General features: G+C 27.6%; 2 protein-coding genes across 4 annotated transcripts in view; both read left to right on the plus strand.

Annotated features, from left to right (window-relative positions):
• The window catches only part of LOC132940949 (monocarboxylate transporter 10), a 34,289-nt gene extending 17,536 nt beyond the window's left edge, over nt 1–16,753 (plus strand). Inside the window, exons 3-9 of one of the 3 annotated variants that reach the window (XM_061008758.1) lie at nt 899–1,050; nt 3,217–3,428; nt 10,582–10,792; nt 10,876–11,016; nt 11,980–12,205; nt 12,307–12,498; nt 16,342–16,753. In XM_061008758.1, coding sequence (XP_060864741.1) covers nt 899–1,050; nt 3,217–3,428; nt 10,582–10,792; nt 10,876–11,016; nt 11,980–12,205; nt 12,307–12,498; nt 16,342–16,361 — 1,154 coding nt within the window. In that variant the 3' untranslated portion in view covers nt 16,362–16,753. Of the gene's footprint in view, nt 1–898; nt 1,051–3,216; nt 3,429–10,581; nt 10,793–10,875; nt 11,017–11,979; nt 12,206–12,306; nt 12,855–16,341 lie in introns of those variants that run through there. The other 2 variants (XM_061008757.1, XM_061008756.1) reach the window with 2 other exon arrangements.
• Nucleotides 16,754–20,092: 3,339 nt separating this feature from the next.
• Nucleotides 20,093–23,223, plus strand: LOC132940837 (uncharacterized). The gene is made up of 2 exons (XM_061008623.1): nt 20,093–20,337; nt 20,909–23,223. Exon 2 carries the CDS (start codon nt 20,918–20,920, stop codon nt 23,024–23,026), a length of 2,109 nt encoding a protein of 702 aa, XP_060864606.1. The 5' UTR covers nt 20,093–20,337; nt 20,909–20,917; the 3' UTR covers nt 23,027–23,223.
• The last annotated feature ends 1,871 nt before the right edge of the window (nt 23,224–25,094 follow it).

Below are 25,094 nucleotides of genomic sequence, written 5' to 3' on the forward strand. Positions count from 1 at the left end.
AATATTAATATTTTTTTTACTTTAAGTAAAGTTTTTTTATGAAGACTATTAATTATTTATTATTATTATTGTTTTGTTATTTAATAAAAATTAAGAAATACAGAATTAAGGGTAGCCAATAGTTAATAGTTAATCATAGTATTATGAAAGAATATTTTAAAAAGTCACGTGTTCTGGACAATTTTTATGATTACATATTTACATTTACTCATTATTTTTCAGTTTTTTTTAGCTTTAATCCACATTTAGCTCTTAAACAAATCTGATTGGCTTATATTAGATGTATTATTATTTACATTATTGCACTATTAGGTAACAAACAAAACTTGTAAAAATGTGTACAATTTAATATCAAATTGATCGATCTCTCCACCACTTATACATAAAATACATGCATTTTATTGCTTTAAAACAAATCGTATTATTGTTTGGTATTATAGATTTCGATATTATAGTCACCAATTAGGTATAATAAGTATATCAAGTTATAAGAAAATCTTTTAAAATGTTCTTGAAGTATACCTAACTTACATTACCTGTGATTATATATATGCCTTATAATTATATAAATAATGTATCCTTCATAAAATATGTTTATTGCTTATATATTGTGTTCCTTATAGGTATACATTTTATACTTGTAATAAAAGTATTTAATAATAATAATAATTATGATCCCCATTCCTCATAACTAATAACTCGATCATCAAAAAATTATTGGTTTATTTTATAAATATTTTATATTTTATAAATTGTATAAATTGTATAAATTGTATGTTGTAACCACGGTATATTATAATATTATATAATATATTATATAATATATATTTTTACCTAAAATGTACTCGTTCAACACATTTTAAATTGCGTTTGATTTACAATATTTTGTTGATTTTAGCATTGGTTGGCTCTTTGACAGTGGGAACAACATTTCTAATGTCACCTATCGCTGGAGTTCTCGTTGATCGTATAGGAATTAGGACAACTACGTTTATAGGTGGTTTTATTGCTACTAATAGTTTATTAATATCATCATATTTCACACATCAAGTAAGTTATAATATAATATTATTAAACTTAAAGTGTCTTAAATTCAAACAATAATCTATTTTTAATCAATAATTTTATTATAACAACAAAATATTGTACATTAACATTTTACAAATAGTTGTACCCATATAAATATTATAGCTAAATTTGTATTAAACTAAATGATTATTGTATGTGAATCAAGAACATAAACCAACGTCACGCATCACGAGACATACGCATAACTGCATAAGTGTATCGTGTATAATATAGCGATCTATTCGTAAAATAAAGAATAACATAATATAACACTATGCTTCACCTATTTTCACACTGATTTTTACATTTTGAGAGCATTATTTTTAAACCTTTCTGACAACTAACCATTTACAATTTTAAGAAATCAGCAACGTAGTAACGTAGGTACCTAATACCTACATGTACTACATGTTGAAAGTGATTCTTTAAAAGGTTTTTAATGTTTAAGCCCTTCAATTTATGGTTATTTCGAATTTCGTTATTTTAAGTAACATTAAATGTCAATACTTTAAGAATGAAAAATAAAATATATGTGTATAAATATTATACATTTAATCGAAACTAAACCAAAAATAAATAAATTGTATTCTACGTGTTTGCCTTTGCATACCTACATTTTATTTTAAAGAATATTTTAGGTTTCCGATGATTTTTATTACTTGCGAATTTCGTTGGCATTGATAACAATACCAATAAATGATTTTTTATTTTTAACTTCTAGACATTGTTACTAACAAAATTGTATTAAAATCTATTGTGTTTTCATGTTATAACTCAAATATGACTAACTGTAGGAACTTGAAATTTTCACCGAATTAAATTTACCTACCCCAACCTAGCATATAGGTATTTTAATTTTTTTACTTTTTCTATTTATTTATTTGATTTATTGGTACAATTTTTTGTTTTAAAAAAGCTTAAACATTTAATATATGATTCCTTATAAGTTATAACTTGTCCATACGTACATTAAAAAATATCGAAAATACATAAATTATTATTTATTACTTATAACTACTATACAGTACCTACATACTATACTTTATTTTCACGTTTTTCATAATATATTGTATACATTTTATTGTATATACATTATTATTTTGATCACTTTAATTATAGACAGTCCAGATATAGTACGAACCACTTTGACCTAGGTACCTTATATTTAGAATACATAGGTACCTCCTACCTATTAAAATATCATAATTTATAAATTTAGGCTCGGAACTTAATGCACTTAGAAAGTACTAAATATGCATGCACTTAAGCGCTTAAAATAGTAGGCAAAATATGTTTTTTTTACATACAATTTTCATAAATACAAATTTCAACTAAAATTTTAAAAACACGATACCAAGGAAAACTCAAAATAAATTTACATTACCTATAGGTAAATAATTTATTTTTTTACTGTCGAATTTTCAAACTATATTGTAAGCATATTATCATTAATCATAAAAAATTAGAAATATGCTCTTATAAAACTAAAAAACCACTAAATATACAAAAATATGCACTATATACTTAATATTTTTTCCGTAGCGTCGTGAAATTAATTTCTAGCTTACTTAGCAATAAATCTAATAGCCCAAAATAAACATGCAAATACAACAACTTCCAAGCCCTATATTATAATTAATATTTGATATTTCCAATTATAATTTTTTTTTTTTAATTCCAAAACAAAATATATTTTAAATTCGTGGAGTTTTATATTAGTGAAAACAACTAACTTAACCGAGACAATACAATTAATTAACTCATAACTCATAGTTTACTGCATAACATGGAATAAAATTAACCTCATTAAGTTAGAAGTAACTTAAAAAAAAGTAACTTGGTTATATTATGTAATTTATCGAACATTATCTTTTTTTACTAAAAACAACACCAATAGGTACACCATTTTTAGTTTTTTTTTTTTTTTACTTACAAAGCCTCGATTTCAAAGGTCATTGGCCGCATTTTTAGTTTTTAAACTTTGATATTGAATAAATAGAATATTTATTCTTTTTCAATTAATTTCTATTATATTTATTATTATTAAAACTTTTATAACATAATACATATTTTTAAGCTTAAAGGGTCAGATATTCTTTGTACTTGTATAAATTAATTTTGTTTTTTGACATAATTATAATATTTTAGGTGGAAGTATTATACGTAACTTACGGCCTATTATATGGTATTGGCGCATCATTAGCTTATACGCCTTCATTGGCTATTCTTGGTCATTACTTCAAAAAATACCTTGGTCTGGTAAACGGTATAGTTACTGCTGGAAGTTCATGTTTCACTATGTTCATGCCATACATCGTAGATCATTTACTTGTTAAATTTGGTCTAGATAACTGTTTAAGGTTAGTTTAAAGTATAACAATATCTTATATTATACCTAAGTTGTTTTACTTTTTTAGAAATAAGCATTTATTATTATATTATAATTTATCATTTAAAATTGAATATTTTTTGCAGTAAAAACTTAGTTTTCTCCTAAAAATACAATTTCATTATCAAAAGTTGACTGCCCAACGCTCCTACCGATAACCGATTTCACTGATTTTGCCACGAACCTTGATAGTGTCATGCATGCAATCGGTAGTATTATTAACTTGGTCTGGGTATCGCATACATTCAGGTGTTATAAGAGTTTATAGCATGGGAAATTCCCTAGATATAAATAAATAATTAATTACTTGATATGACGCGCAGATTTTTTTCAGTACCTATTCTAGGTGTATTATTGTTGAGGGTGCTGTTTTATTTCGTTTCTCGGTAACAAGAATACTGGGCCCCACCGAGACTCGTGTGGGATGGGAGCTGTAGTTTTGGAAAGATTGTACATCCTCGGTAGCTAGTTGTGTGTTCGTTTCCACAGTTAGCGCATTTGGCTGGAAGTCCCGGTGTTGTTGAGCTGGACTCGGACGTATGATACTCACCGCGCACTTTACACAGTGGGGTTTATTTTAGGAGTTGGAAAGTGTGTGACTATAGTTCTAACTGTTTAAGCAACGAAGAATTTGTATTAGGTATAATGATTTAAGTGTGAAAATATCTGTATTATTTTGATTAGGTTCTAAATCGACAAAAAATAGTGGGAATTCGGCTGGTTAGTCTGTGTAGTGCGTTTAAAATGTTTCAAGCTAAAAATCAATTTTGTCGTAATTTTTTTTTTTTATCGATTAATGTATAAAAAAAAATAGTTGGGTGTGTTTTAGGTTAGTGTGTTAGTGTGTTTTAGTTTAGAGTTTATTAGTGTACAAAATCTGCTTTGCAATTACGACTCCGTAAGAGTTTATTGTGTACCTAAGTATTTATATTTTTTAAGTTGTTTGCTGCATAGATAATAAATTATCTTATATTATCTATGGTTGGCCGTACTTCTTTTGCACGAAAGTTCTGGAATTGGTTCAATGGTTATTTTAATATTTTCAATAAACGAGTTGACGTTTTTGATTGTAGATTTAATAAAAAATAGTGGTGATATTTGCGTTATCGTCTAGATTTTCGTCACTCATCAATTTGCAGATGAGTGAAATGATTTTCTTGTCGAATGCGTGCGTTTATCGTGATCTCGTCTTGGAGATTTTACGTCGTTCAATTCGACTTCGGATATTATTCCAACGTTGTCGTGATTATTATCTCGTTGAGTTTTTATTTTAGATTTAATAACAGTTTGTTTATTTATTATTATAATCGGTGATAAGTACTAGTACGTGATTATTATTATTACCACTCAAACGAAGAAGTAGTTTGCGCGTGTTTCTTATCTAGACCCGAAGGTCAGATATAGCGAGGAGTTGCAGTGTTGCTTAACGAGTTTCAATTGCACTTATGATTTATTTAATTTTTTGAAACCTAGGACATGTCCCTTTGAGACACTTTTATTTTTTAAATCAGCAGCAAAAAAATATTTGAAATGATACAAAACGCGAAAAAAAGAGAATTGTTGGCACTTTTGATTATAACTTATAAGAAACAAAGAATAAATTATCGGCTATACACATGGCCAACTCGTTCAGTGTCTACTTACAATTTTGGGTTGTCAATATTAATACTAGAGTGAATTGACCTAGGTATTATCAAACTTTGAATGTATTACATACACACTAGGCGATTCGAATGCATGCCACTTACGCATTTAGAACATTAGGTATCGGTATTTTTCGATATTTTAATTTTAATGTGATAATATATCACAATTTAAAAAATGCTCATATCTTACTTTAAAAATAAAATATCGAAAAAATAGAAAAATAAATAAATTCACTCTTATATTAAAATGAACAACACCAAATTGGAATAGCTGAACAAAAATTCGACATATTTGGTCGGTTGCAATTTCGGTTTTTTTTTCGTTTTGGAAAATACTATAGGTATAGGTTCATTTAAACCATTTAGTTAAGGGTTGTGTGCCAAAAAATGTTGGTGTTCCGCAGAAAAATCTGGAAATTATTTGCATTTTTATTAGTCGATGTCGAAAATGTTATTAATAAAAAAATATTAAAAATATATGCGTACGCGGATGTAATAAAGGGCGATTGTCGTTGGCACATAAACACACAACTATGCGATCATCATTACCAAGTATTATAATGTACTTATTAGTTATTACTTATATACCTATAATGTGGATCAGCGCTATACAGATAAACACAATCTTCTTAAAAAAGTAATATTTAAGTGGTCGGCATAACCCCGGAATTAAAAGTGAGTTAACTATTTTATTGTTTTTAAAGTGGCAAATTTGATCAAGCCTTGTATAAACCTACATTTAACTTTTTTACATCACTGACACACTAATAAACATAGTTTTTCCAATTATGAAAAACTCTAAATTCTCCTTGAAATTACGAACTAATTGATAGGTCACATAAATGCAAACCCTTGATTAACACTTTTTTATCTGCCAATATATATATAGGTATGTATACAGACTAAATAGGCAGTGGCGCATGGTGGAGGGTTACCTACCCCCTCCCCAAAAAATTTTAAGTGGTCATTTTTTTGTAAGTCTCTTTTTGGTCAGCTAAATTCGCCCAATTCTATATTTAACTTGATCAGTACTTTTGAAATCAAATTATTTTCGTTTATTTTATTTAGTTGGCTACAATGAATTTATTGGTTAAAATGTTAAATTATTAAAAAATGTATACATGTATAATACCTTTATAAGTACCTATTTAATAAATAAATATTAGTATATAATTGCTTAATAGTAAATACATCATTAACATGTCAATGAAAGTAATTGTATTTTTAAATGAATAATAGTAATTTGAAGAATAAGAAAGGTACTTTTTTCAAAAACCTATGGATAATTAAAAATTATAAAGTAATAGTTAATTATTGTAATTTAAAATCAATCAAAAATTGAATTATGAACTAGTAATTAATAAGCTAATAGCTGTATTACTTATAAGTATATAAAAATTTAGATGAGTGGTATACCTATATAGTGGACCACTGGACCGTAATTTTGAAATGTACACTTGTGCCACTACATTCCGCCAAACTTTAAAATCGGAAGGGTTACGTTATAACCTACTGATTAACTATACTCGTTTACAATTATATCCAAATGTAAAAAACAGCTAAAAAAATATTCTGCTTCGAAATATAAAATTAAAAGAATATGTTAAGAACTTAAAATCTTACAATTTTACTCATTTATTGTTGAAAATATACCTATTTAAAATGTTTAATACTTTTCGAAATAACGAGTGTTAACTGTTAAAACTTTAAAAGAATCACCCTATTTAATTGTTATTACAATTTGTTTACATATTAATCATCGTAACTGTGAATTTAATTTAAATTTTAAACATTTATCAAATACTAGCTGTCTCTCCCGGCGTTGCCCGGGCAAAAGTTACCTCAGGTGAAATAGTTGGAAATAGCCAATATTATAACTTATGTGTATAAGGACTCAAAAATGCATTAATTGTATATATATTATAGCTGATCCCATAGGCGTGTTTATGGGAGAGGCCGGGTGGGCACTGCCCCCCCCCCCCCCCGGCAGACTGTGCCTCCAACAAAATCATGCCAGGATAAAAAAAAAGTCATGTGGTGTGTACCCTGCACTACCTATAGGTTTTAATTAATTGTAATTTTTTTATTATGCATTTATTAATTAGTGATTATATTATCATATAGTATTTTTTTATTTATTTTTATTGAAATAAACCTACAATCTATACATTAATTTGTATACAATAAGTAGGTTTGATAAGTCATAAGTGAATAATAAAAGGTTAACATAAATCGTGCGATCAGAGAGGATACCCAGTGGTAACACCCTATAATAGTCATATAATATAAACACTTTATTTTTATCAACAATTTACTTTATTATGGATCTGTTTTTAATTTAGTTTTAAATGTATTTGTATTGTTTTGACAATGGTCATACTTTTTGATCATAATTAAAAAATATTCCTACCATTGTGAATTTCGTAACATAAAAAATGAATGTTTCTTCATGTCTAAAAAAAAAAATATGTCTAACATTTAAAAATTTGTTGTGCCCCCTCGGCCACCAAAGTCTGAACACGCCTATGGCTGATCCCGTTCACTGCGTTGCTCGTTAAAATATGTACCAACTCTATAGAATTCAAACTTTGTTCAATTCGTTTATTTAATCGGTGTACCTATGATGTTCAAACTTAAAAATTTTCATCGATCATCTTGAATATATAATTACCCGAGAAACACGCTTGTATGTATTGTATGCGTGAGACACATAATATGTTTTCAGGTAGGCAATCCACCTGCGGTGGATTGCGGACTCCTCGAAGTGCGTTCGTAATTACGAATGTTTTATTAACACGTTGATATTACGATGTGCATTTGTCGAAAAATTAGTCTTGGGAATACCGTTTTTACCTAGCTACAGGTCTAAAATTATATTCATTATTCAATCATGACCAATAGCAACCTTACAATAAACAAAAATATATTATTATTTAGTTTCTGTTCTTACTGGACAGATGGCACCTACATCCAAATTTCCTACTTTTCCGGTGGATTTTCTTAAAATTATCTTACTTAAGAGTTAAAAACCTTCTCCTGACAATATTACGAACACAACAAAAAAAGAATTAGCCAAATTGGTGCAGCCGTTTACGTGTGACGGAGCGTCCAAGGCAAATTTATATATAGAGATTAAGTATACGTAACAGACCATTATTTATAATAATTGATAACTCCTTTGTTTATTAAGTTAGAGAATCAATCAAATAAACCTTCTCCGCAATGAGCTCTTCAATTTAAAAAAAAAAATCTTAACGATCGGTTCAGTAGTTTCCGAGAACATAGGCCTCAAAGGTTTTCTTTTTCACATTTATATATAAAGATTTATTTGACTTACTTTAATGAATTTTTTTTTTCTCAGTAATTATACAATGTCTAAAAAATGTATTTGGTGCTCATTTTTTATGCTTAAAAAAAATATATTTCAAATTACCATTAAAAACCATAGACATACCTAATAACTAGATAACTAGCTAATATGTCAATGTTAAAAACTATTACCTAATCGTATTATTTGTACAGAATTTTTCTGGGATTTAAATTGTAAATTGATACGTATATTTTAATACAACATGCAATACAGAAACGTTTATTTATAAATAAATAAGTTTGATAAAAGCTTAAAAAGCGCTTAGCTTTTATATAAGTATACTATATTCGTTTTTCTGGAATAATCCGTAACCTTTTTAATTTTAATTTTATATCAGGCCACTGCACCGTAGTGTAGCGGTCAATTACACTGAATTCTATGATATAATTATTTTTTTCTATCGATAAAATAATTCGTATGCAATCATTGTTAGTCAAGTTCATTTTCAATAATTAGATACAATAAATAAATAATATAACATTCGCAAATCATTTAGCTAGAATTATAGTGATTGAAGTTATCCGTTAATTATTATTAATGTTCGATCTTTCAAAGTATTTTATCTTATCGAAAATATTATAATGTTAATTGATGTCTATTGCCTACAGTTTGTAGAAATGCAGAATAATAATTAATCTTTGTTCCTATGAACCGTATTACTCGTATTAGTACATAATATAACTAATAAAAACATAATATATCTTAATATCATAATATTTCTTATTTAATAAGAACTATACTCTCGCCTACGCTGTAATTTAAATAGTTGATAGCTCCTTCCTCCTCGAGTAGTCGCGTGTATAATATAATATTATCTTTTATGGATCATATTATTAACAGTGGCGGATCCAGGGCTTAATTTAGGGGGTGGGGGGCAAAAGTACAAAAGTTCCAAAATTGGCTAAACAAATTCCTCCTTTGCCCCTTTGCCCTTTTATAAAGAAAAATATTAGGTATGGTTTATTATCATAAAAATTACTCGGGGAAACCGAATCAATCGCTTTTCATGTACGATATACACGTTATTTTTCAATACCTAGGTACATAAGTTTATAACGAAACGTTTAACCTCGGAAAATTTAAGTACGGTTTGCGCAACATACATGTTAGGTTTAGCTGCAGGTTAGCAGGTTAATCCATAGAAAGAAAAATTTTATTTTACTTAAATGCTTTCTAAAATATCCATATTAATTATGTTATTAGTTAAAGTATAAACAATTGTAATATTATAAACCGTACACTACAGAACAGAATATTATGACAAATGATACCTCTCTCATCACTTTTATACAATCAGAAGAATAGCTATTAAATATCAAAATTTCTAATAATAGATTATTATGCCATAAGTTATAACATTATTAACTTGCGGATACCAATAGACTAGTATCAGTAGTATCCAACAGTCCAGAACATAAGGTAGGTTATAAAATGATATAGCCCATAATGGATGCATTTATCTTATCTATATTATTTCGGATAATAATTTATTATTACTAGTTATACTTATTATTATTGCTCGGCCGAGTAGATAGGTGCCTACATAATACAGATTATTGTATAGGTACTAGCAGGGCCCCCACAAGGCTGTTGGACTTGAGTTCAGGGGCCCGTTGAAATGAATTTGTAATTTTTGAAATTTTGATTGGAACACTTATTTTATATGACCCGCTAAAACAATTAGTACAGGAGCCCAAAATTTGATTTGGGGGGGGGGGAGTCTGGTTACTAGATACCTAGGTACTATGTTTAATAATATTGCCTGTTTATAGTCAATTTTAATTATCTATCATATTTTTAAACAAAATATTTGAGCTACATATTCCTATATTTCAAATAGATGGATTTTATAGTAGGCAGATGGTATCGTTCTGTATTTTGATTGGAATGTGTATATTATTTACTTTAAAATATAACTATTATACCTATGTATTAGATATATTATAAAATATGCAATATTTATATAATTTAATTAGGAAGGTATATATCAAATTCAAGTAGGTACTCGTAATTAATTTTTGCTTTTATATTTGTTGATATTTTAATAATGTATTTCAACGATTTTTCATTTATCAACAAATTTTTTTATACGATACTCTATATTATAGATGGGAAGCAGCGATGTCAGCCATGCTAATGGTATGCGCTTTGGCATTCAAGCCTACAATCAAAGTGGACAAATCGGATATGCATAAATCCCTGTCTGAAGAACTGCGATCATTGGTCAATATTGACATTTGGAAGAACCCTAAATATGTTATTTGGGCCACAATGATTCCTCTCGCTCTCTTCGGATACTTTGTCCCTTACGTCCATTTGGTAAGACTTTAATTTTTTTTTTCAGCCAATTCCAATTTTATAGTTTTTATTTTTTAATTTTTATTAATGATGTTTTTATACAGGTGAAATTTGTTGATGACCGTTTTCCACAAAACGATGGTAAAATATTAGTCACGTGTATAGGCATTTCCTCGGGAATCGGTAGATTAATTTCAGGACCAATATCTGATTATAAAGGAGTTAATAGAATCGTTATGCAACAGGTACCAATATTGAATTATTAATTTAAATAAAGTATCCCTGATTGTATTAATATTGTCAAAAGAATAACATTTTTACTGATAAATTTGTTGAAAGTTATAATGTATAAAAAGTGTCCTATTTTAAGTTATGAATACATTAATTTTAAATGTGTGTTGTTTTTTTTTTTGTGTGTGCGTGTATGAATACAATAACGGATAAGTAATCGAAATAGTGTTTCACTTTTCAACTTCAAACTGGTACTAATTAAATTTCTTATACATAATGTTGTTATATGTATTTCTGTGAAATTGCATCGTTGAAAATTTGAAATTATACGGATATAATTCTTATTTATTTCATGTGATAATTTGTGGTTTCATAATTTCTTGTATACGTGGTTATTGCTTGCTTCCCACGCCAACCATAATTATATGGTTAAAGTTTCTATCTAGTTTGCTACAGTAAATAGATATAGGACAACTAATATGAGATTGTTTATACATTTAAAAATTAATTTAATTTGTTATTTTTAAAAACTGTTCATATAATATTATAATCTCTTTCCTACCTTCCTAATAACAAAAGTTGTATAAAGTACAATAAATATTATATTTATTGCCTACTAACCTAATTTATTCTCTATCATGGAACTAATACAGATGTTTAATTTAAAACACAAATTCTAAATTTATTTATTCTGTTTTAGAATAAAAGCGATGATTTAAAATGTATTTTCTGAGTTTGTATGCAAATAATATATTTGTTAAAACTTCAAATATATTAAGTCAGCAACAGACCAAATCAATATTGTTTTTTTTTTTAAGACAACTGTATAATTTATATTATTCAATATACATACTATAATTTACTTGCAGAAGTTAAATTTAGTATAATATGGATTATGTAACAATAAATTGCACTATCAAGAATGATTTAAAACAAGTGCAATTTCATCTTTGATTTGATTTATTTTTTTTTTTTAGATGTCTCTGTTTGTTATTGGCTTGATGACTATGTTTATCATTACTGTACCATACTTTTCCATACTATTGATTATTACATTAATAATGGGACTTGCTGATGGATGTTTTGTTAGTGTCATGGGTCCAATCGCTTTTGATTTAGTTGGTCAAAAAGGCGCTGCACAAGCCATCGGATGCATTCTTGGTCTATGTTCTATACCACTGACAGTCGGCCCACCTGTTGCTGGTAAACAACCTATGAAATATGGAATCATCTTACCAAAAATTAAACTAACTTGATTATTTTATTCACAATCAACATACACTGTTTCACTTGTCCATATTCAGGTTGGATGTACGATAAGTATAAATCTTATACTGGTGCATTTTTAATTGCTGGACTACCACCCATGATTTTCGGAATACTATTAACTACTACACGGTGTGTAAGGAAAAGGAATATGGAAATGGCATTAGAAGATAAGGATCTAAATGAACCAAAACTTCTTGACCCAATGCCTGAGTCCTACAGAAAAGAAGGTAAGCATTCAACTATTATTCCCACTGCTGCACATCCATTACTACTATCAAACACTATTAATCCAAATTACACACGTTAGAGTTGTGTTTTTTACATAGTTAATGTACCTACTGTACATTATTAATAATTAGTAAAAGTACTAGAACAAAAGTATGTAAGTAATTAATTAAATTTTATGATTTAAGTCAAACAATATTGTTGATTATTATTTATTACTGTATGATATATATATCACATATAATATATCACATGAATTAATATTAAATACTTAAAATAATACCTATTTAATAATAACCATAAGATTTAATTTACTTACTACTATTGATAAACCACTAAGTTGAATAATACCTATTTATTGTACATTTATTACTTAGGACTTATTATTCTATATTATTATATTATTTAATATTATAATTGTTTCCTTTAGACTTTAAAATTATGCAGTCATAGTACTTACGCTATTTTTTAAGTTTTGTTATTAATTTTATGTTTTAAATGTTTCGTTGTGATGTTATTAATAAAATTAAAATATATAATATAAAACATGTTTAGAAATTAAATTAAAATATCTACATACACCTAATTAAAGAATATAAAAAAAATAATCTATCAGGCAATATTATTTAATAATTTTGAAATGAGAATACCTACCCATACATAACATTTGTCCAAATATGATTTGCTAAACTCTGTTTTTTTATTAATTCAGCATTTCAGCATTCATTAAATAATTATGAAACGTATATATGTAAAGAAAATAATTCTATAAATGTATAAGAAGAATCAAAACATACATCGACCCGACTATGACCCTAAACAGATTCCGTGACCTGGCTATAATAAATATTGAAAGAGAATTATTCAATAAGGTTATTGATAATAATATTTTATAACTATATAATATTATAATATTATATTATCTATATAATATTATAGGCATATATAGCTATAAAATATAAATTATATTTATGTTATTGTTTACATTTTATTTTAATGGCGTGGGGAGAGGGATGTTTTTACTCTATGGTTTATTTTTTTCAACTTTAATCCAAAAAGACTCTCTGTGACTACTTAATTCAAGTATTCAAATGACGCTCATGATGGGGAGTGTGAACGAGACTTTACCTCCTACAATTGGTTTTGTACTTTAGTTTTTTAGTACTCTAGCCCCTTTAACTATTAAACTCTAGTTAAGCTCATGATCATTGGATAATATAATTTATGAATCGCTTGAATGAAAAAATAATTTATTTAACTAATTAAAGTATTAAAAACTCTATCACTAAATATTTTTTATATTTGAATAAACCTATTGTGTATTAAATTCTTTATACTAAGTTAAATATAGTAATAATTACCACAGTAATACTATCTTAGTACAATACTTAACCATTAAAAACATTAAATTAAACAAAATTAATTACATTATGTATATTGCATTATTGTTAAAAAATCAGACAAGGGCTGTAAGAACTAAGAATGCTTGAGTACTACAAGGAAGGCAAGAATAGTGCTTAGCTTCTTAATTTAAAATACCCGTTTCTTCAATACTTTATAAGTTTATAACATGATATGGTTTAATTTTTCTATGCGTGTACAGTGGCAAAACAAACCTAAAATAACCCATAAGCAACCTTAAATTGACTCACCACCCACCCACGAACCCGGGTATTTTTATAATATTATTTCAATGTCATTTGCGTTAATGTAAATTAAAAAAAAAAACAATAAAGTCTAATGATTTTTAAATAAAAAAAAATTAAATGAACAATTCCAAGGGTCTAGGAATTTGTTGTATTAAACAGAATCATATTTTAATAGTTTGTATTATATATTATATCAGCCTAGGTGCTAACACAGTAATAAATCTTTTTCTGTTTTACTACTGTAATGATTGTTTACTAAAATGTACTGGATTGATACTTACAAAAAAAAATTATTACCCTTAAAACGATAAATGTTGTTTTGCTTCCTTATTTTTTCTCTACCCAAACAATTAATCAATAATATACACATTTTAACTATTTTTATGGTAAATGTATATGGCATATGCATAAAAGTACATATCATATTTATTTTGTACTCTATGATGATGAATAAGTGCACAATGTCGGAACCCTATTATAGCAAGTAAGTTACACATGCTAAGAATATGAATTATGGGCCTCGTGAATGCTATTGATTGATCTTAATATTTTCCATTACAAAAATGTCTCAATTACTTGAACAACTGGTTTAAAGCATATTAACAACAAATAACATGAAAATATTATAAAACATCATAATCATACCTGTATAATTTATATCGTTCATAAGCTATTATTCATCTGCCATTATCATCGCTTGTATGGTTATATAATACAATTTTATTTGAAACATAAATTAATTGCATGATAGAAAATATGATTGAAACTTATAATGAATGCCTGATCAATATTATGAGTTATGAGTAGATGATAATTAGGACAAGCAGCATGGCACAAAGTAATTGTAGTAATTATTGTGATAATATAAAACATAGTACATATACTTGTATTGGTTAAATACAATACTAATATCATTGTTTGATTCCAAAATATGTTCCCATACTAGGAAGTTTTGTTTTTTTGATCTAAGTATCGGGTATATCAATAATTGTTTTTTAAATTTATCATTTGTTTAGTTTATTATTTCATAAGAGTATATTTATGTTTTAAAATCGTAACTTGTATATTATACTGCTTACATGTGGATGTTACCCACAGACCGGACCACAGTATACCCAATGACTTCTCTCAAATATTACATAATTACAATTAATTTCATATAATAACATATTTCATATTATTTACCAGTGAAACGGGGGTGGATTAATATTGTACAACAATAAAGGTTATATACCAGTAGAAGCTTAACTCTATTGGTATAGTCTTAGATATTTATACATTTTAATAAAATATATTTGTACTGTGTCAATGAACTTAATCAATTTCTTATCTACATTTTATTGTTAATTATTGTGAAATATACATATGAGTTTTGCATAATGTTAATAGGTTAAAAATATTAAAAACGATTAACAGGTACCTTAGGTACATCATTCAATTTATCATTTACTGACTTATATACAATTTACCACACATCGTTGGTGATTAAAATTAGATTTTATACTCTTTTTTAGTCCATTACTAATTTATTATATCATTTATATCAAAGATTTAAAATGGTACCTAATATATATATATAAGAGATTGTCCTATTATTATACATAGGATTATTAATATTTTACACTTTTCTGAAATAAAAAATATATACTATGTAGATAACTACCATAAAGTCAGATTTGTATTGTATTTAAAATTATGCATCTAAGTAGCCTTTTCAAATGGACTAAGTTCATTTATATTATTTGTATCATTAGAATTCATCATTTTTGCTTTGTCTATGTTGGTATTATTATGCAAATTGTTTATTTTTGTATAATAAGTCATTATTAATTTCAATACATATAATTTATATGTATTCAAAGTATGATATATTTCAGAGTTACATAATGTTAAGACTCTATAACATGCACATTTTAATTACTTTATTGGATGTTAATATAATAATATGCGTAATGCGTTTACTAACATTATAGATAGTACTATCTATGTTTTTAAAATATTTAATGCTAAATATATTAGTGTTTAATGCAAAAATTAAATTAAATTTTGTTGAATGTAATCGTTTATAATAATTATAATTCTATTGATTATTACTTTTACTGATTTTTAAAATTTTTGTAACTCTGTAATAAATTAAGAACTATTATTCTTTTAAATAATATACATGCATATAATTATACATTTTATTTTTTTTAGACCCTGAAGAAGTTTGTTGATGACACATTATTTTGCAGACAAGTACATACCGTATAATGCCGCAACCATCTCTCTTTTGTCCGCAAATATATTTGAACATAAAGTATTTACAAAACAAAACAAATCAAATTGACTTAATTTATTTTTTAAATTGGTGAAACTCCACAGCTAATAAATACTACCTACTTAATTGTATATAATATGATCATAATATTGTGTATCACTTCTTACAATAATAACTACCAATATTATAGTATTAAAGTACTGTAGCATTATCATTTTTTATAAACATACAAATTTAAAGTTAACATGTCATATAATTATATTTTTGTAAATAATTTAGAAGTACATTTTTATATTGTACATTTTTTTTTTTTTTTGTATCACGTAATAAAAACCTTTGACTAATAATTTAATTTTGTATGTATCTATTGTTTATTTTCTATAACTGTTTGTAATTTTAAAACCAAATTGAAATTTAATACAACAAATTGAAAAACACAATAAACTTTTATAATACAAATTGTACCAAGATATATTTTATTTTAACTGTATTTAAAAAAAAAAAAAACAGGTGAGGGAAACAATAATTGACAATAAAATAAAACATTATGTTCCATAAATATATTTTATATTAACCTTTCAACTTCAGCGAATTCTCTCTCAAATTGTCATCAATATATATTATATTATGAAAGCAACGAAACTCGCGCTTTATGAACAGTCATATGAATCCTTACTGAACTCACCATGTGTCCATGTAGAAAACAATATTTGTCTTCCTCATCTTCCAAATAAGTACTATAAGACATGTTTTACTCTATGATAAAAAATATTCGCAGAATACCTCAAGGCAAATTTTGGTAATTACATTCCGGGGTATATCCCGACAGATCAGTTTCTCCCCTCGGCAAGTTATTTATATTAAATCCCTGAATTGGACATCTCATTCAAAAACAATTTACCCCCTTCTTCCTTCACCACAGAGTGTTATGCCATCATAAAAGCTCTAACACTTATCTCAAACATTGCTCCGAACAATTACCTAATAGCCTCCGACTACATGTCTTCCCTATTCTCAAATTATAAAGTTATTTCAAATATTTGCGTAATAAAGTAGGGCTCGAAACCGATTTCAGAAACTGGTATAAACCGTTATAAAGCCGAAACCGGAAAAAATTGGATATCGGTATTATAATTAAAATCTAAAACCGAAAATATAAATTAAAAAACTATTTTTTTAACAATCTTTGGATCTTGACATTTTTGAAAGTTGACTTTACACAAAAGGCGATTCGAATGCTCGATCCAGCGATTCAAAAAAATTAATAAACTAAGAATGAACGTGGCCTCGAAACAGATTTTAGAAACCGGTGTAAACCGTTTAAAAACTGAAACCGAAAACAAATTCAAAAACGAAATCCGAAAAAATTGGAAACCGGTATACAAAATCGAAACAAACTTTTTCAATCGGTTTCAAGTCCTGCATTAAAGTAACTCAGAGTTGATTTTTTTTCATTCGGTGTGTAATAACATAAAGAAGTTTTTTGTGGAATCAGGACTAACTTATATTTCCTTGGTTTGGAAGAAATTGGTTAAAATAATAAACGATAAAAAAATCAAAGTGTACAACCGGTGCCATATTTATGGAAGGACAAATGGGACATTTGAACTGGGCCCACCGACTTCCAGCGTACAAAGTTAACTGTATACCTTTTTATCATACTTTGGGTAAACCAAATAGATTTGGATTTTAGTTGGAGATTTTGGTGGGTTATAAAGTATGAGTTTTCCCTGAAAACGACGACCTTAATCGACTCTGCCGATTACAAAATCTAATTGCCGTTATTATAGTAATAATATTATTATCGTAATATTGACGTTATTGTATTGCGTAGTTATATCGTCAGTCGTATTTATTGTATAATCTATTAATTGTCATTTGTTTATTATTTTTAATAATTTAAAATGTCAAAATAAATAATTAAGTGGTTCAATGAAGGGAAAATTAAAGAATTAAACGTCACGAAAAAACAAAAAAAAGTACACGGTAGTTAGGATAAATTTAGGTTTAGAACTATAATAGTTTATCTACTAGCGCACAATCGAAATGTTTGTGAAAAGTGATTAGCTGAAATCAAATTTGACTTAAAACATTTAATTTGATATATAAGTGTAATAATCAATAATTGCTTTTTAACTTGTACATTTACTGGAATAAAATATATTAAACATTAATTAGACGCATTGAAATAGTGCAGTGTTGTTGTATATTAAATAATCAAATTTTTAACAATACAATTTTATTCTATGATCCAATTATAGTTGCCTATAGGCTATAGCCACTCATATATAACTATATAAGCAACTAATTACATACGACATTAATTTAAAAATAAATTATGCTTACATTTTATTTTAGCATTGAAGAAAATAGAGAAGGACAATTTGGGGCCCAAAATTGTAAATTGTACGGGGCTCATAAAGCGGTAAATCAGGCCCTGGGCATAACCTAACCTACGCACAGGACACAGCTCAATGCTCATTAAGGAATAAGGGCTCTGACAATAGCCCATACACGATTATTCAATATTTATAGTTTTTTGTGACAGACAGTCAACTGAATCGCAGAAGTTTCGTCCCCGTAAAAAGAATGAGCCTTTTCGTCCCCGTATATTATTAAGATAGGACATTAAACATCAATATTCAAATTATAAATACAAATTTTTAGCTTAGAGCTGGAATCGAAAAAAAAATCAATATTAGAAATTTCATTACAAGTTGTTGGTACCCACATAGGTATTATAAAAAAATATAGAAATTGTACGTTTTTTAAAAATAATTGAAATTTTAAATTAAAAAAAGTCATTTAAATGTAGTGATTACATTATTCTAATATGATTAAATTTAATTTTTGTGGTGGGCCACCGGGGGGGGGGGAGGGGGGGCAAGAATTTCTAAGTCGGGCCCGGGCCCACCCCTGGCGCCACCGCTGCCGCCCCCTACCATCAATGCACGGGAATCACATAAGAGAGAGAAAGAAGAAAGAACGAAGAGAGAAAAGAGAGAGAGAACATAAAGTGGGGCTATCATTGACGTATGAAACTAATACTATATTTCCACCGCGTTCTCTTTTCTCTTTTGCTCTATAACGTACCCCTGACCTCTCTCTCTAAGCGCTGTCCATTAGTTTACAGCCATAGAACAACAACGGTTTAAGATAATATAGATTTGTATATCTACAACTGTGGTATATAGATATCTGCGTGTAACCGTAGACCACGATGCGCGGGTACTTACATCGGCCAATCGTGCCGTTGTCGGTGCAACCACAGATTATAACAACAGAATAATGATAATAATAATTATTGTTATTAATGATTATTCTGCTTAATTATACCATAGACTCTATTATACCATTACTCTATGTCCTAAGAATTATACTATCTTAAATCGTGGGTATAACTCGGTGGCTGGCAGTAACACTGTCGGTTGTCCGAATAATGATAAAGACCGATAAGAGTGGTTGTACGGTGGTTACCCTGTGACCAATTATTTGAGGTGGTGTTGCATAGCTGCAGCTGCAAGTCGGAGGGTATTTTCGATTTGCGGGGGGGAGCGACGGCGCCGAGGAGCGTAGCGACGAGTGCCGCTAGCACGGCATCACTGTACGATGTTTTTTCAAATTGGTGTCACTGTAATATGCTGGTATATGCTGGTATGGTATTGTGGTATAAACTGCCTTATCATTTTTCGGACAACTGCCCCCAACCCGGTATAACTATTTACTGGCCTCAACTGTAATATAAAATATTCTTGAAATTACTTGAAATATACTCCTGTTGTAGACGACCCTCGTCTTGACGAATGTCTAGCAGTAGAGTGGTAATTCGGATTACAGTCTCAAGAACACACTGAGCACGTTTCCGGTTCTTACTATTGTTTAACCCTGATTGTCACATATGACAGTGTCTATAACGGAATTGTCAACATACTGTAAGTACTGACAACTATTTGTAATTTGTATTGCCTGTATACGTTGTAATATTGTGAACATTTTTTTGAAGACTAAGATTTAAGTATACTTAATATTTATTAGATTAGGTACGTCTCAAACTCCCATTTTGAAGGGTGTGTTTACCTACAACCAACTTGATTTTAGTAAAAAAAAAAATGATGAGTTTCGTTTCACATTTTTTCTGTATAGATGCATTTGTTGAAAGTTTAATTCAAATTAGGTGATTAGAGCAGCCCAATTTCTTGTAAAATTTCTAACGATTGATTTATGACATTTTTAGAATCAAAAGCTTAGATAAAATGAAACTATATAAAATCAACCAGTTTTTATTTGGCGGTTGTTCGGTAATACCTGTCTGTCCCACCAACAAGTGAACGATCTGTATAGTAATGCCAAGGTTACTTCTTATATTGAACTGAGTATAATAAAGAAAAACAGAAACCCAAAAATTGTCTAGGATTATGGGAAATATGTATAATAAATATTTTATACAAATGTTTATATTTTTTATAATTTAGACAATTAATTGATTTAAATCTGTTTTTACAGGTTAACAAAATGTGGATAACAATGAAAACATATTACATACAGAATGAAGAAGATATTGGTGAAATATTATTGAATAAGATGAATGAATTTAACAACGTTTTTGAGTTGAATAAGAAAAATATTCTACTATCTAAGAAGAAAACTATACTTGGTATGGATTTAATTTTGCTCAAAGCTAACCTAACTTCATTACAAATTAAAAAAACAAACTCTTCAAAATCTCTATTAAGAAAAAACGGTAAAATGTATTATGTAAGTTTTATAAACATCAAAAACAAAAAGGGTGAATTTTTCAGTTCATTAATAGATACTTTATTTGATAACGATAGAATAGTTATAATTAACGGAGTTGTACTCAAACAGTTTACTATTTGTAATACTAACATATTAACTGTTTTAGTTGGATCACAAGACAACTCTTCAGTTATCTTATTTAAATATAGAAATTTGTTAAAAAAATCAATTTCAGTATTTGAAAATAATTTTTCCTCTCTAACTGGTTCTGGTGTTTATTCGATATATGGAATTATAAAAAAAATCATAAGATATTATGATCAAGAGTCAATGTCATTAAGATTGCTAAGTAATGATAAATCAAGCTTAAAAACTCTCAAATATTTTCATTTTAATAGTGGATATAATAATATTATAAATAACAATACAGCATCTGATTTGAAATATGATTTTTTTTCAAACCAAGTTGATATTTTAGTTAAAACCCCAAGTAAATGTTTTATGTCATTGTCACTTAATCAACGAATATGTTTAAACAATGTAACAATGGAAAATATAAAGGATTCAGACATATTTTTACTGCATATGAACGGAAATGGTCATAATGATAAAGTTGTTCCATTAGAAACTGGTATTGTAAAATCTGTTAGACATATAAGACATTTAATACCTGATGATTTAAAACCTGCAATTCAGCCTAAATTCAAAAAAATATCTGATGATGTCCAATTGGTTTTAAACGATAATATTCGGGAGTTAAATACAAATATTACTCCATTGGAGAAACCTTTAAATGTTCAACAAAGTAAACATAGTAAAACAAAATGCATAGATTTATCCGATGATGATTATGATGATATTGTTAATTTATCACCATGTAGAGACTTTTCAACATCTACACAGATTATTAAAAAGGACAATTATGTCCACAACAATGCAAGTAAATTTGGCAAAAATAAAATTAATATTATTGATGATAATTCATTACCTATCAAACATTTAAGATCAGATGACAACGTCCAAAAATATAATGACAACTTATCACTTACTCCATCAAATAAAGATACCTCTTTGCCTAAAAGTAAAATATGTTTTCAAAGAAATAAATCACCAAGCTCATCTTCTGATGGCTCATGTTCACCTAGTTTCTTTAAGAGTCAACCAAAATCATTAATATTGAACCAAGATGACAAAGTCCAAAAATATAATGATATCTCATCACTTACTCTATCAAATAAAGATACCTCTTTGCCTAAAAGTAAAATATGTTTTCAAAGAGATATTTCTCCAAGCTCATCTTCTAGTAGCTCATGTTCATCTAGTTGCATTAACAGTCAACCAGAATCATTAATATTGAACCAAGATACTCGATCAAATAGTTTTAAATCTAGTATTGTAAGCCAACCTACGCAGTGTATAGGTCCTTGTAGACTTGTTCATACTGTACCAAACGTATTTGATAATAGTGAAATTGTAAGTGGATACTGCACGAAATGCAACGCGTTTGTTCAAAAATGTTACCTCAAATTGACACCTCAATCTTCAAATATGGAGTACAAGTGTCCTAAATGTTCTACCATTGTACACCTTACATTTTTTTTCATTATGAATTTTCTTTATGGAAAAAATGAATCGCAAGCTATAGAAGTATGCTGTTACGATAAAAAGGCTGAAAGTGTTGTCAGGAAAATTTCGAAGAAGAAAATAAAACTTGAAGATTATTTATCAAACCAAAATAATAAACAACTAGTTATAAGCTCCATGAAATCACTTATAAATAATAGAACAAAAGTAAACATAGTTGTTAGTTTTTCACCAGAGGATAACAAAAACATACTTCTAGGAATAGATACAAAATATGTTGTTACAACCACAACACAATAAACAAAATTATTATTGTATATTTTAACCTGTTTATTTTATACTGTTGTAATTTGTAAGTAAGCCTTATATAGTTGTAAACTGTGTTATATTATTTTTTTTCCTGTAATTCTCGTAAAGTTGTACATTATTAAATATTAAAAGTTCATTTTTTGTATTTTATGTGATTCCAGTCAATAAATTTATAAATTATTTTGTTATGGCTAGTATAAACCAAAAATAGAATTCCAAATTTTCCATAATATAGTAAAACAAGTTTGTTTGGTTAATTTAAATAATAATTACATATAATACTCCCAATCATATAGACAATTATATATTTTCAGAAGTACTAATTATAGCTGGGCGTTCCTCATAAAATCGAGTTTTTTTTTGAAAATTAAATCCTACTTCTGAACTCCACTTATAGGCTACAGCTTACAGGATCTTAGCAAAAAAATTTAAAACATTTTGTTTACAACAGTGTAAAATCCAAGTGAATATTATTTGTTTTAAACAAAAAATAGTTTTTTTCAAAAATTATAAAATACAAGAACTCAGCTATAACCATTCCTAAATGCACCATATAAAGACATAAGCACACTAATATTTAAGTAAATAAACCATAGGTGCAATTTGAGAAGGGGAAAAATTCCTCCTAAACTTAGCCGTAGCCCCCTCAAAAACCTAGGACATATAATTTAAAAATGCTATATTGCATTTAATATATTCAGCCCCCCCCCCTCCCCAAGTCAAAAGTTGAAATTGTACCTATGATATAAACAGTAATAGACCTGATAAATACATACCACCGACAAATTACAAAAAACCGCTATAAATGAGATTTTAATTTCCAACAATTTGTTAGTCACATAGAAACAAATAAAAATAACAATAACAATTTTAGTTATTTTGTGGTCATTTATAATATTAAATCAACATATAAGCTACAATAACAATATAAAATATCCAGACCAATGCACCGTCACCACTCAGAATCGTTTTTCGTGTAAAATGATATGATATCACTGAATTCAAATTTAATTCATTCCATTATACACAGACCCACTTGTAATCTACTGAACAGTAGAGCGACATCCACTTACCCGATTTTTAATTTTTATAACCTTCATATTTTAAATGATATTAAAATTACTACAGACTGTAGAATTTATTATCTATGACTGCAACAATTTAATTTTCGATGTTACATACGACATACCTAATATTTGATATTACTATAATATCATCACAAACAATTTGTGTTTCTGTAAAAAAAACATCAAATAAAAAAAACCTTTTGTAAAACAAAGAAAACTGATTTTTTAATTGGTTGTGTTTTTGAACTGGGGATGCTATATTCTGATGTATCCCCTAGTTGCGTCTGCTCCATATAAAGAATTTAATTTTAACTTGCTAAAAAAAATGTAAAGATGTAATTATACAATTTACATAGAACGTGGGCACATGGAATTAGACATTGGTGAATAAGAACCACAGATTGCCTTTTGGCTCACCCCTGTGTATAAATAAACATTTATTTAACACCATAACTATAATTTATGGTTTATTAACAAAACTAATAGATTATGCTAATATAAAATGAAGCACAAGTATGACAATGACAAATACCTGCAAGTATAAGAGTATAACTATATGAGGTTAAGAAGTTAGATGGACGCCGCTCCTCTGTTAAAATTCATAAGGTATACAGTACATTTTTGGAGTGTTTGGAAAGTTCCTTTATAAAAGGAATTAGTTATTTTATTAAAAAGAAACTAAATCGTTTCTCGTTTGTGGCTTAAATAAAGGAACTAATTCCATTTCTCATTCGTAAATAAAGAACATTTTTTGTTCCTGATAGTTTTAATATAATTTGTAAATAAATCGTTTAATTATGTAATTATTTTGTTTTTAGTGTTTAAAATATTAAATTTTTTTATTTCATAATATAAGTTAAAACCACCCTGACTGACTTGACATTTTATAAACATTGTGAATATTATCGTTGTTTAACCCATTATTTTGACTAAATTTCTAAAAAAAAAATTATTTAAATTCCCTATATTTAAGAATAAATGAATGAGAAAAG

The sequence above is a fragment of the Metopolophium dirhodum genome, chromosome 3 (assembly GCF_019925205.1).
Source record: "Metopolophium dirhodum isolate CAU chromosome 3, ASM1992520v1, whole genome shotgun sequence".
In the NCBI taxonomy this organism is placed as follows: domain Eukaryota; kingdom Metazoa; phylum Arthropoda; class Insecta; order Hemiptera; family Aphididae; genus Metopolophium; species Metopolophium dirhodum.

Excerpts from the sequence above, each read along its gene's own strand:
- LOC132940837 (XM_061008623.1), top strand. The coding sequence starts at position 20,918 with ATGTGGATAACAATGAAAACATATTACATACAGAATGAAGAAGATATT.